At 41.8% G+C, this 16,087-nt stretch overlaps 1 protein-coding gene across 1 annotated transcript; it reads left to right on the top strand.

Moving 5' to 3' along the window:
* Window positions 1-324: 324 nt before the first annotated feature.
* On the top strand, window positions 325-1,390 carry LOC310828735 (olfactory receptor 2J3-like). The gene has a single exon (XM_083706466.1). It carries the CDS (start codon window positions 402-404, stop codon window positions 1,302-1,304), a length of 903 nt encoding a protein of 300 aa, XP_083562592.1. The 5' UTR covers window positions 325-401; the 3' UTR covers window positions 1,305-1,390.
* The last annotated feature ends 14,697 nt before the right edge of the window (window positions 1,391-16,087 follow it).

Below are 16,087 nucleotides of genomic sequence, written 5' to 3'. Positions count from 1 at the left end.
AGGGCAATTCACAGGACAAAATCAAAATATAAAACCACAAAAACTCTGATGTGAAACCATGGTTTGAACTATATTTGCCAACTATGGCCTGTATGACTCAATGATAAGCAGTGTGTGTTACCTGGTAGCCTTTCTTATTTGAAAGTGACACACAAATGGAGTGAATATCTCTCTATTCATGCCCTGTGGGAAGCTTTTCCTCTGTTTGGAATGAGACAATTGTGCACTTGCAGTCTTGGATTGGCTTGTTCTGGGATCAATCCAATATTGCGATGAGTGGAACATAGCATGTTTGAGACGTTCCTGAGCGTGCTGCTGCTCTTTCACTGTTTCCCTTTCTCTGCAGGGAAGAGGTCAGAATAGGTGATGAGAACTTGACCTCTATCAAATATTTTATATTGATGGGATTCACCAATGACCGAAGGACACAGATTCTACTCTTTGTGGTCATCTTCATCATCTACTCCCTCACCATTATGGGGAACCTGGTGATCATTATGCTTGTGTGGGCTGAATCTTCCCTCCACACACCCATGTACTTCTTCCTGACAAACCTTTCGGGCCTGGAAATCTGTTATGTCACCACCACGTTGCCCCAGATGATGGCAAACCTCCTGTCTGGCAATGGTGCCATCTCCTTCACATGCTGTATGACACAGATGTACATCACATTGGCCCTGGGTGGGACTGAATGTCTTCTTCTCAGTGCCATGGCCTATGACCGCTGCTTAGCTATCTGCCATCCTCTATTATATATCAGTATCATGGGCTGGGGGCGTCAAGTCCTCCTTGCCTCGCTCTGTTGGGCAGGTGGCTTCCTCCTTGCTTCGATAAACGTGGGGAGCACCCTTGGCCTCTCCTTCTGCCATGCCAACCACATCAACCACTTCTTTTGTGAGCTGCCGGTGGTGCTGAAACTTTCATGTGCCAACACGCACCTCACAGAGGCTTTCATATTCTTGGCATCAGTAGTATTGCTATTAATTCCTCTGACGATTATCCTTATATCCTATGGGCTTGTTCTCTCCTCAGTATTGCAAATGAGATCCACCACTGGACTGCGCAAGGCCCTCTCCACATGTGGCTCCCACCTGATCGTGGTCACCTTGTTCTATAGCACTGTCATCTCTATGTACATGATTCCACGGTCGGGTTCAACTTCTGATTGTGACAAGAAAATTGCTGTCTTTTACATTGTGGTCACCCCTTTGCTTAATCCTATCATTTACACTCTGCGAAACAAGGATATTCATGGTGCAACAGCCAAGGCACTGAGAAGACTGGCCATTTTGAAAAAGAGTTAAAGTTGCCTACTCGTGTGAATAATGTGCAAATGTTGCTCAGACTTCATGATTATTTGCATTGTCTACTGGGTCATGAAGTTACTTCTTTGTCCATGATGAGGAGCTGCTTCTGGTTCACGAACAGGCAAGAGAGTTCTAAAACAAATTTATATAACCTTTTTATTATATTTCTACCCTGACTTGCCTCCAAAGAATACAAGGTTTTATATTGCATAATACAAGAATATTTAATGTTTTTGATATTATACAACAATAACACAACATAATATATTAGGAAAGATCACAATAAAATAAGGTGGGGGGAGGGGAGGAAAAAAAGAGGGGAAAGAAAAATACTGTTATCATTAGTTTTCTAATGAAGTTCAATAAATTGAGTGTAGCATGCAATCTCAAAGCCTCCCAGCAATGCATATGGATTTATATTTTCCTGTACCTTACTACCCCAATATACAATAATAATAATAATAATAATAATAATATTTTTTTCAACAAACTGATCATAATCCTGTCTGCCTTCTCTCACTTGAATCTTTGACACAGACTAGCAAAAGAGTTAACAAGCTGACTTCAGTCTTGTGGTTCAGTGGAGTGAAGTAGGGGAATCAGCAAAGGATTTCAGGATGTGGCTGGGGGGACAGTAGGTAAGATGTTCATAAGACTAGGTAGTACAGCAGAAGACTAGAGTACAGCACTGGTGACCCTCAAGCATGGGTTATGGATGAGGTCCTCCAGGGAGCTATTGGTTTTCTTGAGGAAAACCCAGCTTTTGTGTGCTCAGACCCAGAGACCTCCCCCCTAAATAAATTAATTCACAATGGTGGTGCAGCTGGGCAAGAACGATTTGCTGGAAGCTCCCACTTGAGCCTGTGGACCCGCATGCAGGAGGACTTGGAAGAGTTGAAGGCAGCTCTTGCTGGACTCAAAACGTTTTGGTCGCAGTTGCTGAAGCGAGGTGTGGTAGCCGATGCCCAGCTGACACCGAGAGGCCCAGGAGGCGCTTCTAGAGCGTTGTGGTCAAGAAGGTTCTGGCGGGATGGTGATCCATCACCTGGGCATTACCTTCTGTGATGCGTCCCTTTACAGACTTGATGGGGTTCATCTGTCTGTAATTGGGAATGATTTGTGGCTGACCTCCATGTCAGGGGGGATTGGTTGCAGGTGTGAGTGGTTGGTGGCGAGCGCGGTGCTCGTGTGGCGGATAGGCTCTGGTTCAGATGATAGGTATGGGAGAACGCTCTCACCATCCCTATGTGAAGGTTGTTCTGTTAAAGGAATCCAGGGAGTCGATAGTTTGGTTAACCCCTGAGAGGGGGTTGTGCCCGTGCCTGAGTCCAGGGGGACATCTGGGTGGTGGAGATAGCCTGTTCCCGGCTTTCCGCTTATCCAGGTGTTCACCCTAGGTTGATCTATGCTGGTGCCCTGGGTCGGCGCTACCTGCAACGGTGCAGGGAGCTAGTTGAACCAGAGCCTACGCAACCACTCACGTGCTGTAATCAATAAAGTTATGGCAAAAATTCTGTCAAAAACCAAACCAAAATTTGAGTTTATTTAAGGGGAGGTTTTCAATTCAAAATCCTTTATTAGGCATAACACACCACACATAAATAACATAATACAATATAATATAAAATAATAATACAACGCAACATCATCACCTACCATTAACAACCACTAAGTCCCCTTATCATGGCCCATTCTTTCTTCATGGACAGCTCTTAAAAATTCGGCCGCTATTAAAGTAATTTGATCATCGCTGTCCGCCAGCATGTCCTGAACAGTTGGTTGAGTAAAAGTCTGTTTATTGAATTTTAGGGCCTCATACAATTGTATTCTGGCATAGCTGCCAAAATCACAGGAGAAGAATATATGTTCTAAAGTATCTAGTTCCTTTTTACTGCATTTGCAGAGACGCTCTGATTCTGGGATAGCTAAATATCTTCCTCTCACGCCGAGGGAAACATGTTAAATCTGGCCAACATAAACAGCCTACATGATTCATGTTTCTTCAGATTTGTCATGTATCCCTTTTGGAAATCTCTACACAAAGGGAGATTTAAGTGGATAGGAGAGCAGGTGCTATGCTTTGCAACCTCAAGCATGGCGAGAACACTTTTTTCTGTGACGGTCTTCCTAATAATTTCCCATGTATCTTTGGGATCAGCGATTTCAAAATCAGTTAGATTGAGCCCTATAGAATCCAGTTTTCTCTTACATATCAATGATAGATTGTAGATTGCATTATCACTTAAAAGATCGTAAAGTAGAGAATTAGGGGATAGGGCTCTATAATTGAGGAAGATCCAATATTTCAAGGTCCTCAGCCATGCTCTTACTGATAAAGGCAATATTCCCAGCTCACAACATATTGTTTCATATTTTACTGAGTTTGCAAGTCCTAATAATGACCTCAAAAGGGAAGCGTGAAATTTATCCGACCTCTTGAGGTCGCCTGAAATCCACACTGGTGTGCCGTATAGAAGTTGGGCACAAAGTTTCATATCAATCACTTGCAATACAGCAGGGATGTATCTGTTTCCCACTGGAGAAAAAAAATAGGATTTTATATGGTGGGCAGTCACTTTGGCCTTAGCTATAGCTGCACATATATGTGTATTCCAATTCATATTATTTTTAAATGTAATTCCCAGATAATTGAAATGCTTAACTTCCTGTATTAGATGTCCATTAATTATACAGCCTTTTGGGTTCCCTCTCTTTCTGAATTGCATAATCTTTGTCTTATCATAATTAATTTTGAGATTATTAAGAGAGCAGTAGTTTGAAAAACTCTTGAATAATTTTTTTAAACCCAAAACAGATAGTGAAATAATTACAGCATCATCTGCATAAAGTAGTAAAGTGAGTGGGCAATTGTTTAAATAAGGAGTATGAGTGGTTGCATTTGGAAGGAATAATGGTAGGTCAGATAAAAAAAGATTAAATAGGGTGGGGGCCAAGATACAGCCTTGCCTAACTCCTCGATTGTTCAGAATAGGACCTGCAAGTCTACCATCTTTTGATACTTTAATATATATTCGGTTATTAAAGTGTAAACTTTGGATCAGTGTAAGTAAATACGGGTCAATACCAAGATGTTCTAGTTTAGACCATAGTTTGTTGCGGTCGACCGAATCAAAGGCACTTTTTAAATCCACAAATGCCACAAAGAGTTTCCGCTTATTTCTCATGACATATTTATCCACAAGATGACTTAACACTAGACACTGGTCAAGAGTTGACGAGCCTGCCTTAAAACCAGCCTGCTCTTTACCAGGTAGGCCTTTTGTCAGCATCCATTCTTCCAATTTAATAAGCAGAGATTTAGCATAGATTTTGCTTATGCATGGTAGCAAAATTATAGGCCTGTAATTCTCTTGGCAATTCCTATCACCTTTTTTGAAGATCGGAACTACTATCGAGTTGTTCCACGACTTAGGTACACGGGCTGAGTGATAGATAGAATTAAAAATGGGTACAAGTTTAATGGCCCACCATTCTATATCTAATCTCAACAGATCTATTGGGATGCCATCCATACCAGGTGATTTCCCTTGCTTAAACGAAAGGATTATCCTCTTCATCTCCTCAGCATTAATTTGAAATTGTGTGGTTTTTGCCAAAGAAACTTTAAAATTTTCCTTTTTACAAACTTTGTGATGATAAAAAACAGCAGTAAAATGTGAAATCCAAGCCTCATCACTTATATTAGGGAACTCAGTGGTATCTTTTATTGAGAGAAGTGACCAAAAAGTTTTAGTATCTTTAATTTCTAATGCAGTGACAATTTTAGACCATTTAGCTAGTGCAAACTCAGATTTTTTTTCCAGGAGCATGTTCTTAAAAACATTTTTCATTTCAAAATAAGTCTTCCAGAGCCCTTGAAAGTTGGTCATATAGGCTTCTTTTAGACAAGTTCTCAGTTCTTTCTTATAGTTAATACAATCTTTATCAAACCAATTATACTTATTTAAAGGTTTATTGCTGGACTGAGGGTCTAAAAAAGAAGAAAATAGTTCCAGGATAGTGTTATAGTAACAATCACTATCCTCCAACGGCATCAAATTTTGGTTAGCCGCAGGTTCCAGAAGAGCTGGGTTATTTTCAAATACTGCTAATAGATAAGGGGAGGTTTTAAAGGTCTGAACACACAACAGGTCCAAGTTATGCTTTTCTTTGGTGTATTTTTATGTGTGTCCAAAGGACTTTACAACTAAAAGGTGTGGAAACTCAACACCATATCTGTATTCTTTCCCCCATAATTGATTGAGTTCTCTCCATCTGCTGCCTCAGGAGAAGCTGGATTTTTGCAGGGCTGGATGACTGATAGGCCAGGCCTTTGAGCTGGCTAGTAAGCCACCTTATGTTCCCCACATTTCTCCACTTCCCCAAGACGATGTAAATGTGCACATGGGGGGGGGAATCTATATCTCTAAAGTGCCCAATGAACATTTAGTCAGATAACCATAACAAGCACTTGTGTGTATAGAGAGAAGACTATTGGGAGTATATCAGAGAAGAGATGCAAGCAGCTGCCGTTCCAGAATCTGTGTTCTTGTAAAAGAAAGAAGGCAGGAAGAGGCAGATCTTACTCCAAAGCAAGAGCCCTTTCGCTGGCTCTCGTTTCTTTGTTCGTCTGCATTCAGCCCCAGCTGAGTAAGATTGTCTTCCATAAACACAGTTTTAACAATGAGTCCGTAAGTGACTGTGGAGGCCAATTCTGGATCCATATGTCCTTCCACAGTGGGGACATTGGTTTCCGGGTGGGGGTTGATCACGGTGTGGATTTACCAAGAGTGCCTTCCTCTTGGCACGTGTCCTGAGTTTGAGTATCTTCAAAGCCCATTAACCACCATCCATCCTCCAACCTCCTACAGACACTCACACAGGACATTCATTGGTTCTGTTTTAAAGGAGAGGTAGAACTGGGTATCATCAGCATACAGGTGAGCACCCAGCCCACCCCCCTGATGATCTATCCAAACAGCTTCATATAGATGTTGAAAAGCATAAGGGAAAGGACAGACCCCCGAGGTGCTCCACAAGTGAACACCCAAGGGTCCAAATACTCATCCCCCAACATCACTTTCTGGATGTGGTCCAGGAGGAAGGAGCAGAACCACTGCATAACAGTGCCTGCAGCTCCCAACTCCTCTAGACAATCCAGAAGGATACCATGCTCAATGGTCTCAAAAGCCATTGAGAGATCCAGCAGAACAAGGAAATAGCTTTCTCCTCTGTTCCTAGCCTACTGAAGATCATCAACCATGGGAGAGATCACCAGAGGGTTTGGTATAAGTGGGATTGCACCAAAATAGATGGGAGGAGGCATAGGGGTGAAAACAAGGGTGTGAAATGGGGCTACATAATGTAAAAGAGAAATGGCTCCAGAAATGGAGTTGGGATGGCGAAAAACGAGCTTAATAGGAAGCTCTAGGGCACCAGTTCTCAACCTGTGGGTCCCAGATGTCATTGGACTACAACTCCCACCAACCCTGAGCTCTGGCCTTGTTAGCTAGGGGTGATAGGAGTTGTAGTTCAACAAGTAATCTTAGTTGCAGGGCTAAATGTGCGGCTCTGCTCCTGAGTGACTCCCAAATTGCCGTACACATGAATAGTGCACAAACATGGCTCATGAACAGGTATGGAAGGGGAAAGTGATTTTGAGAGGAGATCCAAGGGAAAGCTGGGAAGATGGCTCCTAAAAGTGAGGGGTGTGGCTACCACCCCACGTGGGTAAGTAATTTGTGGTGACACTCTGTAGAATGTATTTTTGGAATGGTGGACCCCTCCCTCCCAGACTCATATATTACTATTTTATTTATATTAGGCATTATTATGCTTTTGAATGGACTTCCGGAGGCGGCGCAAAACGGCAATGGCGGTCCTCTTTACTCTGTGAAGAGGGGCTCCGCGAAAAAGGGTCGTCCGCTGCAGCAAAGCGGAGACCCATTAAGAAAAACCACAGGCAGAGCGAGCCTGTGGCCGTAGGACTCGGCGGGCGCCAAAAGCCCCCCCAGAAACGAAGAAGGGCTCCGGAACGTGAAAGGGGGAGCGGCGCTGTGAGTTCATCGCTCTTTTCGTGGAAGCAAAGCCGCGCTGCTGCTGATGATGAGCGCTGACCTTTCTTCTTGAAAACATCGAAATTGGCTGCAACATACCCGTGAGTAAGGGGAACTAAATATTGGACTAAAATTCAGGAATTTGGCTGAAAATGGGAGGCGAGTAACAGGAAGTCCGTCTCCCGATCTTGCTAACTAGATCAAAGCAACGGCTCAGAAGTGCGCTGAAGCGTCCAAAAGGGATCGTAAAGGCAAAACAAGGGCGCATTGATAGACTTTGTATTGAAAAGACAAGTGGGAAATCTTTGTAAAATTTGTGGACTTTATTTTTGGAACTTTCTTCCTAATTTGGAGCTATGCGGAGCTAAAAGGGACAACCCAGTTGTCGGACTGTCAGAGCGCAAAAGAGAACTGTCAAACTGCTGATAATGTTATTGGAGTTTAAACTGTTACATAGACTGAGATATTAACACTTAGACATTGTTGCTGGGACCCTTCTTGACACCTTGTGGCCTTTTTCCAAGAAATAGAAAGCCCGGGGGACCTTCCTTTTGTGCTCTGGAACTACTAAGATTTAATATAGGGAATATAAGAACTTCAATGGCGGAAAAGAATTCTCTCCTTCCTTGAAACTTTGAAACACCCCCCCCTAGAGGATTGTGGAGACATAGAGGCCTGGGAACTGTATTTTATTGTGACTTTCTGTGGTTTAATTGTTTACACTCTGGACTTGTCTGACTCATGGAATAAAAGATAATTTGACCTTGAACAGAGGCAGGTGTGGAATGAGCGGCTCAGGGAGAACAAGAGCAGCCAAAGCTAAAGAAAAAGAAAAGAAACCGGTGCAACTTGTTCAAACAACCCTAACTCATCAACGTAGATCATCTGTCCCAACTGTGCTGACAGCACAGGAGGTGGAAGTTGAAGAGCCTGCTGCAGAAGATATGGCAACTGGAGGATCTGAAACAGTCCTGAAACAAATTTTGGAACAACTGGCAATTTAAAATCAAAAAGTGGACAATCAATCATCAAAAATAGATCAAGCTACATCCTCTATTAGTAAATTATCTGATCAGGTTTCCCAGCACACTCAGGCAATTGAGAAATTGCAAGGAGCCACGGCTGAAAACAATAAACTAGCTGTGGAAGCCAGTCAAAAAGCAGAACAGGCGAACAAAAAGGTTGATGAGCTTAAGGGGGAAGTAAGGCCTCTGAAAAGACAGGTAGGGGAACAACAAGCCTACCTGTCATTGGTTGAACTGAAAAGTAAGGAAAATAATCTCAGGTTAAGGGCCATCCCAGAACTGGAGGAAGGAAATTTAGAGGGATTCTTGACACTTTTGTTCTCCAAATTCTGGGGGATTGAGGAAGACAAGGATTTCAAAATTGTGACGGCTTTTAGACTGGGAAAATCGATAAAGAAAGACAAGTCCAGAGACTGTTTGGTTATTCTGAGATCAAGAGAGGAAAGAGACAAGATACTAGGCCTTCATTTTAAAAAATCTTTGGAGATAGAAGGCAAAAAGGCTGAAATTTATAGAGACATACCTAAACATCTTTTGGATCTTAGGACCACTTACACAGATCTGACCAAACTGCTGAGATATAACACAATTCCTTATAGGTGGGAGTTTCCGCAAGGACTATCATTTACTTACAAAGGAAGGAAAGTAAGAATTAAAACACCTGAGGACCAGCAGAAGTTCCTACACGACCACGAGGAGGACCTCCAGAAAGGAGCTGCAGCTTCTTGGCCACCACCACCACCGGGACCATCTCCAAAACCTACACCGTCTGGATCTGGACCAGCACTACCACCTCCGGGACCGGAGGGAAACCTAGACACCCCATTGTAGGACCCACCAATTAGACCAGGATGTCTTTGCAGCTTCTTAGTTGGAATATAAATGGTGGAAATTCTCCGGAAAAAAGAAGAAAAGTATTTCATATTTTGAAAAAAGAACAATTGGACATTATTTGCCTGCAAGAAACACATGTGACAAGGCTCCACAGAAAAGTGCTAATTAACAAAAGATTAGGCCAAGAATTTATTTCTTCGGATAAAGTCAAGAAAAGAGGAGTGGTGATATATGCAAAGGAGAGCCTGTCACCGAAATTTTTATTTAAAGATGAACACGGCAGAATTTTGGCGATTGAAATCCAGACACAAGGAGAAAAATTTTTGATATTAGGAATATATGCCCCAAATGAAGGAAAATCGGAATTTTTTAGGAAGCTGCATGAGATTATGCTGGACTACTTAGATTACAACAACATCATCATGTTGGGCGACATGAATGGGGTTGTGTCTGTAAATATGGATAAGTCGCAAAGCGCTAACATAACGAAAGATGGTAGACTACCTAAAACCTTTTTTGAAATGACTGACAATGTGGACTTAATTGACATATGGAGGGTTAAGAACCCCCTAGGAAAAGAAGGAACTTTCTTTTCTGAAGCTCATCTGACATGGACACGAATCGACCAAATATGGATAACTAGAGGACTGGCACCCAAGACTAGAAAGGTGGAAATCTGCCCAAAAACCTGCTCCGACCATAACACTTTGAAAATGGAACTGAGACTAAATACAACCGGATCCTTTAGATGGAAAATGAATGACACCTTACTAAGGGACGAGAAAATTGTTAAGAAGGCCCAAAAAACCTTAAAGGACTATTTTGAGATAAATCTAAATACCACTGTGGAAAAAAGAACAATCTGGGACGCAAGTAAAGCAGTCATGAGAGGGTTTCTAATACAACAAAATACGATCAAGAAAAAGCTCTGGAATGAAAAGAAGGAGAAGATATTGGAAAAAATAAGAGATGGAGAGAAAAAACTAAGATCCAGGCCCAAGTCGAAGGAAGTGCTGAGAGAAGTGAAATTTTTCCAAGCACAATATTTGAAATTGATAAATCAAGAGGTGGAATGGAAAATTAAACAAATGAAACAAAGATCTTTTGAATCAGCAAATAAGTGTGGGAAACTGCTAGCATGGCAGTTGAAAAAGAGACAAAAACTCAATACAGTTACAAATCTAGAGATTGAAGGGAGAATGGTTCAGAAACCCGAGGAAATTAGAAAGTGCTTCCAGAGATATTTCAAAGAACTTTATTCACAAGGGCCACAGAAAGATTCGGAGGTGGACCAATTTCTTAAAACCAACGAATTACAGAAAATACCTCAGGAAATGAGAACAACCCTGAATAGTAATATCACACAGCAAGAAATTGAAAGTGCCATTCAGAACCTCCAATTAGGCAAATCTCCAGGCTCCGATGGACTTACCTCCAAATATTATAAGGTTCTGAAGGACTATTTGATACAACCTTTGTTGGAGGTCTGTAACCAGATTATGGAGGGGAGGAAGGCACCGGAAACGTGGAAAGAAGCCTTCATCACATTGATACCCAAACTAGAAACTGAAAAGACCCAGCTTAAGAACTACCGCCCCATCTCACTCCTAAATGTGGATTACAAAATTTTTGCAGACATTTTGGCAAGTAGGTTTAAAAAAGTGCTTAATGAAGTGATCCATAAGGACCAGGCAGGCTTTCTCCCTGGTAGGCATTTGTTTGACAACAAGAAACATCATCGACATTTTGGAACTTTTACAAACAAATCTCAACACTAGAGCGGTGTTAATCTTTATTGATGCGGAGAAAGCCTTTGACAACATTTCTTGGATGTTCATGAAGAAAAATTTGGAAGGGATGGGAGTGGGGCGGGGGTTTGAAAATGGAATAGAAGCAATATATTCAGAACAAAAAGCCAAATTGATAGTAAACAATGTGGTGACAGAGGAGTTTAAAATTGAAAAAGGGACACGGCAGGGGTGCCCTCTATCCCCCCTATTGTTTATTTCAGTTCTGGAGGTGCTATTGAACATGATTAGAAAGGACCGGTTGGTACAGGGAATTGAGGTCGGAGTGAAACAATATAAATTGAAAGCATTTGCAGATGACCTGGTATTAACATTACAGGAGCCAGTCTCTAGTACTAAAAGAGTGTTAGAATTAATTTCTGACTTTGGTCGGGTGGCGGGATTTAAGCTGAACAAGCAAAAAACTAAGGTTTTAGCAAAAAATTTGACAACTACAGAAACAGATGAGTTCCTGAAAGAGACAGAACTAAATGTGGTTAAAAAAGTAAAATACCTAGGGGTGTATCTGACCTCCAAAAATTTGAATTTGTTTAAAGACAACTACGAGAAATGTTGGTCAGAAATCAAAAGAGATTTGGAAACATGGTCAAGATTGAAACTTTCCTTGTTGGGCCGAATAGCAGCTATAAAGATGAATGTATTGCCAAAAATGTTATTTTTGTTTCAGGCCCTACAGATCGTGGACAAGGTGGAATGTTTTGGAAAGTGGCAGAAGGATATTTCTAAGTTTGTTTGGCAGGGCAAAAAGCCCCGAATAAAGTTTAAAATATTAACTGATGCGAAAGAAAGAGGGGGATTTGCCCTGCCAGACTTGAGGTTATATTATGAATCTGCAGCCTTCTGCTGGTTGAAAGATTGGATCTTACTGGAAAACACTGATGTCCTAGATCTGGAAGGGTTTGACAATGCTTTTGGGTGGCATGCATATTTGTGGTATGACAAGGTTAAAGTGCACAAATTGTTTAAAAACCACATTGTTAGGAGAGCAATTTTGATGGTCTGGACAAAATATAAAGACTTATTGGAGAGTAAGACTCCGAGGTGGCTCTCACCGGTGGAGGCCAAGGCACGTAAGAGACTTAACATGGAGGCCAATTGGCCTAAATATGGGGAAATAATTGAAAAAATTGGAGACAATTGGAGGTTGCAGAGCTTGGAAAAATTAAAAAACAAGGTGCGAGATTGGTTGCACTATGCACAAATTCAAGAGGTTTTCAAAGTAGACAAGAAGGTTGGATTCCAGGTGGAAAAATCGAAACTAGAGACAGAACTGCTAGAGCCAAAAAGTAAACTACTTTCGAGAATGTATAACCTGCTGCTTAAATGGAATACTCAGGATGAGACAGTCAAATCCGCCATGATAAAATGGGCGCAGGATTTGGGGCATAACATTATGTTTGAAGACTGGGAAAGGTTATGGAACACCGGAATGAAATTTACGGCATGTAGTGCCTTGAAGGAAAACATTATGAAAATGATATACCGGTGGTACATGACCCCAGTCAAGCTTGCTAAGATATATCACCTGTCTGACAATAAATGTTGGAAATGTAATGAGGCGGAAGGGACATTCTTTCACCTCTGGTGGACCTGCCCGAAAGTGAAGGCCTTTTGGGAGATGATTCATAATGAACTAAAAAAGGTACTTAGATTTACCTTACCTAAGAAACCGGAGGCCTTTCTCCTGGGCATGGTGGACCAGAGAGTGCTTAAGAAAGATAGAACTTTTTTTATGTACGCCACTACAGCAGCAAGGATCCTGATTGCAAAGCATTGGAAGACACAAGATCTACCCACACTGGAGGAATGGCACACGCAGTTGATGGACTATATGGAACTGGCCGAAATGACTGGCAGAATCCGAGACTTGGGAGAAGAAACAATCGAGGAGGATTGGAAAAAATTTAAGGACTATTTGAAAAAACATTATAAGCTGTACGAATGTTAAAAGATGCACCTTTTAGGAAATTCTAGCTTCAGCAATGATAAATTAATGAAATGGAAATTAAGGCACAAGAAGTCAGAGGTAGAATAATGAAATAACTTTATTGTGTTTAAATGAAAAGGTACATGATTTGGGGTATAACACATTTGATATTAGGTAACATGATAAAATGAAGGATACAATAAGTATTGAAACAAGGTAACAAATTGCTGATGTTCTGTATTACAGAGAATGCAGGGTTGGGAGGATGTGGGGAAGTCCATTAGATTTGATGGAAAAAAGAACATGGAAATTTGTAACTTTTCTATTTTATTTCTATAATCTGTTTTCTGTTCTTTTTTCTGTACTTTATAAACGCAATAAAAAATATTATAAAAAAATATTATGCTTTTGAATGGCTAAATTAGGTTAGCATATTTCTATTGTTTTGTTTGCATTGTACCGTTTCATATAATACTGTATGAATTCATTTTGTTTTCATACTTATTGATATTATGATATTCCCTATACATTCCTAATATGAATGGATATACTTATTGATCTGCTTTAGGCACAATTTTGCAGGAAAGTGGCGTACAGATCAAGGGATGAATGAATTGTGTGTTACATTCTTCATCACAACTTTCTGTGTTGAAAAGTTTGGAGAATGTTTCCCCCCTCTGCATTTTGCTATGTTAATTGCTTGGGACCCAGAAGGCCCAAGAAACAACAAGCTGTTAATGATCCACAGAAAACCACCAAGGGGATTGCAAAATTTGCAGAGTATCTGCAGAGTAAAATAAACATCTTTATTTTCTCACTGGGACCCCAGACCTTTGATAAATTGCAAGGAGGAAAAAGCAAGGATGGTGTTCGCCTTCTGATACCATAAACATAGGTAGATGGAAAAGGTGGCTTTGCTTAAACACAGAGATCTTCAAAAATTAGTTGGCGGAGCCCTATACAGGTAGCTTAAGTGTAAGAGCACATGTTTTGCATGTCCAATGCATCTGGCATTAAAGGATCTCCGGTAATAAAAAGACATCTACCTGAGGTCATGGACAGCTGTTGCTAGCCAAAGATGGAAAGATTTCTAGGCTAGATTTCCTGTTCATCCAATTCAGCAGAAAGTCATTTCTTTCAATATTAATCTTATAGACTATGGAACTCATTGGAAATGTGGACTGTCCCATGCTTTTTGGGTGTGTGGGGTGTTAGTGCAGGGGTGTTAGGGGAGGTGGGGGGGACATGTTGTCTTCCTTCTGGGGTAGTTTGTCTACCTTTGGTCCCCACCCTGCACTCAGTTCCCATCTGTGGCTCCTAGAAGCTGTCACTGTCATGTGACAGTGGCTACAACCCAGGAAAGGATTCAACTGGCTGGCTATAACAGATGAGGATCGCCGATGGGTCTCATACCCTCAGTGCATTAGGGGCTTCCCCTGCACTTGAAGACAGGCTCTGGTGGATTGAACATACAAGACCAATTATGGGTCCAACGGTCAAGAAAACACTTACTGCATGTGCAGCAGAGGCAAAGAAGGGGCAGATGGGGCTTGTCAGCCTGGGAAGGCAGCTCTTCTAGGGGAATGAAAACTCTGATCTAACCTGCCACTGCCTTTCTCATTCATGAGAAAGACTTCAGGAGTAAACCCCGAGGAAAAATCCATATTCAATGCCTTGCAGGACACCTTTGAGAGAAGTAAAGGCTAAGGAGTAAAGCCTGCAGAAATTTGGAGTAGAGTCCATAAGACGGCTGGATGACCAGGTGCCTTGTATGCCTCCTTCCAGCAACTCCTGCAGCCTAGCTGGTGCTAAATTTATTGCTCTGCTTCCTTTGGACCACATCAACAAGGCCAAGAAAATGGGGGGTCTTCTAGTCTGCGCAACCCAGGACCTCCATACACACTGCCTAGGCTTGTGCCCCAGGAGGTCTCTTTGGTGCTGCTAACACAGTAAAACCATGCGGGAAGCAGGAGTTGCGAGATACCAGCCACAGCAGGTGCTGTGATTCTCCAGCAGTTTGACTTCACCCACGGAAGCACAAGAAGAACAAGAACAACAAGAAGCTTTTTGCTCTTTAAACTGCAGTGTGAACACCCCTTTCATCAGAAGCCTAGATGTGATCACAAGCAGACTTTGGAATTCTGAACCCAGAAAGCTCCACTTTTCCTTTTCCTTGATGCTTTTCTCGCATGGTGTAGACACTTCCCTTTGTTGAATAGTTGTCAGTTGTTAGTAAGGTGAGACTAATGAATTTTTACTGCTCTTCTTACATTTTTTACTTTGCTTCCTTGTATCTTCTGTTATGTAATAATGTTTTCATGATTTATTACATTGTGATTGTATCTTTACTGTATTCTTTACCTATAGACATGCTGTTTTTGTTTCTTCATTAAACCACCTTGATCTTTTTGGAAAGGCAGGATATAAATGTTCCCCACTCCTAGTTTTCGTGGCTGGGATGGACTTGTGTTCTTTAGGTCAGGTGTGAGGAAACCTTTGACCCTCCAGATGTTGCTGAACCACGACTCTCATCACCCCTGACCATTGGCCATGTTTTCTGGGGCTCATATAATTCAACAACATCTGGAGGGCCAAAGCTTCCCCACACTTGACCTAAGACAGAGAGGGAAGTAATATTGTCCAGGATGAGCCACACATCCTGTAGCTCTGGGGAAGCCAATGTACTGCCTTCCATTTGTTGGACTAGAACACCCAGCATTCTGACCATTGGCCATGCTCACTAAGGCTGATGGTAGCTGGAGCCCAGCAACATACGGAGGGCACCATGTTGGCTACCCCAGCTGTAGGTGGTATATATCAAAGAAGTTTTAGCTGAGAGCTATAAGTGACATCAAGTGGTGTCATGTCACTTCATCTATTACAGTGGTAACTCGGGTTAAGAACTTAATTTGTTCTGGAGGTCCATTCTTTACCTGAAACTGTTCTTAACCTGAGGTACCACTTTAGCTAATGGGACCTCTCGCTGCCGCTCCGCGATTTCTGTTCTCATTCTGAAGCAAAGTCTGTAACCTGAAACGTCTGTAACCTGAAGTGTCTGTAACCCGAGGTACCACTGTAGGTCTCTCCTGTAGCAGACTTATTATTTCAGTTTTTCTTTTTAATCTGTTTT

This window comes from Podarcis gaigeae, assembly GCF_964106915.1.
Source record: "Podarcis gaigeae genome assembly, chromosome: 13".
In the NCBI taxonomy this organism is placed as follows: Eukaryota; Metazoa; Chordata; class Lepidosauria; order Squamata; family Lacertidae; genus Podarcis; species Podarcis gaigeae.
This window is presented reverse-complemented; position numbering and strand designations above follow the sequence as displayed.

Coding starts and splice junctions, on each gene's coding strand:
- LOC310828735 (XM_083706466.1), top strand. CDS start 402: ATGGGATTCACCAATGACCGAAGGACACAGATTCTACTCTTTGTGGTC.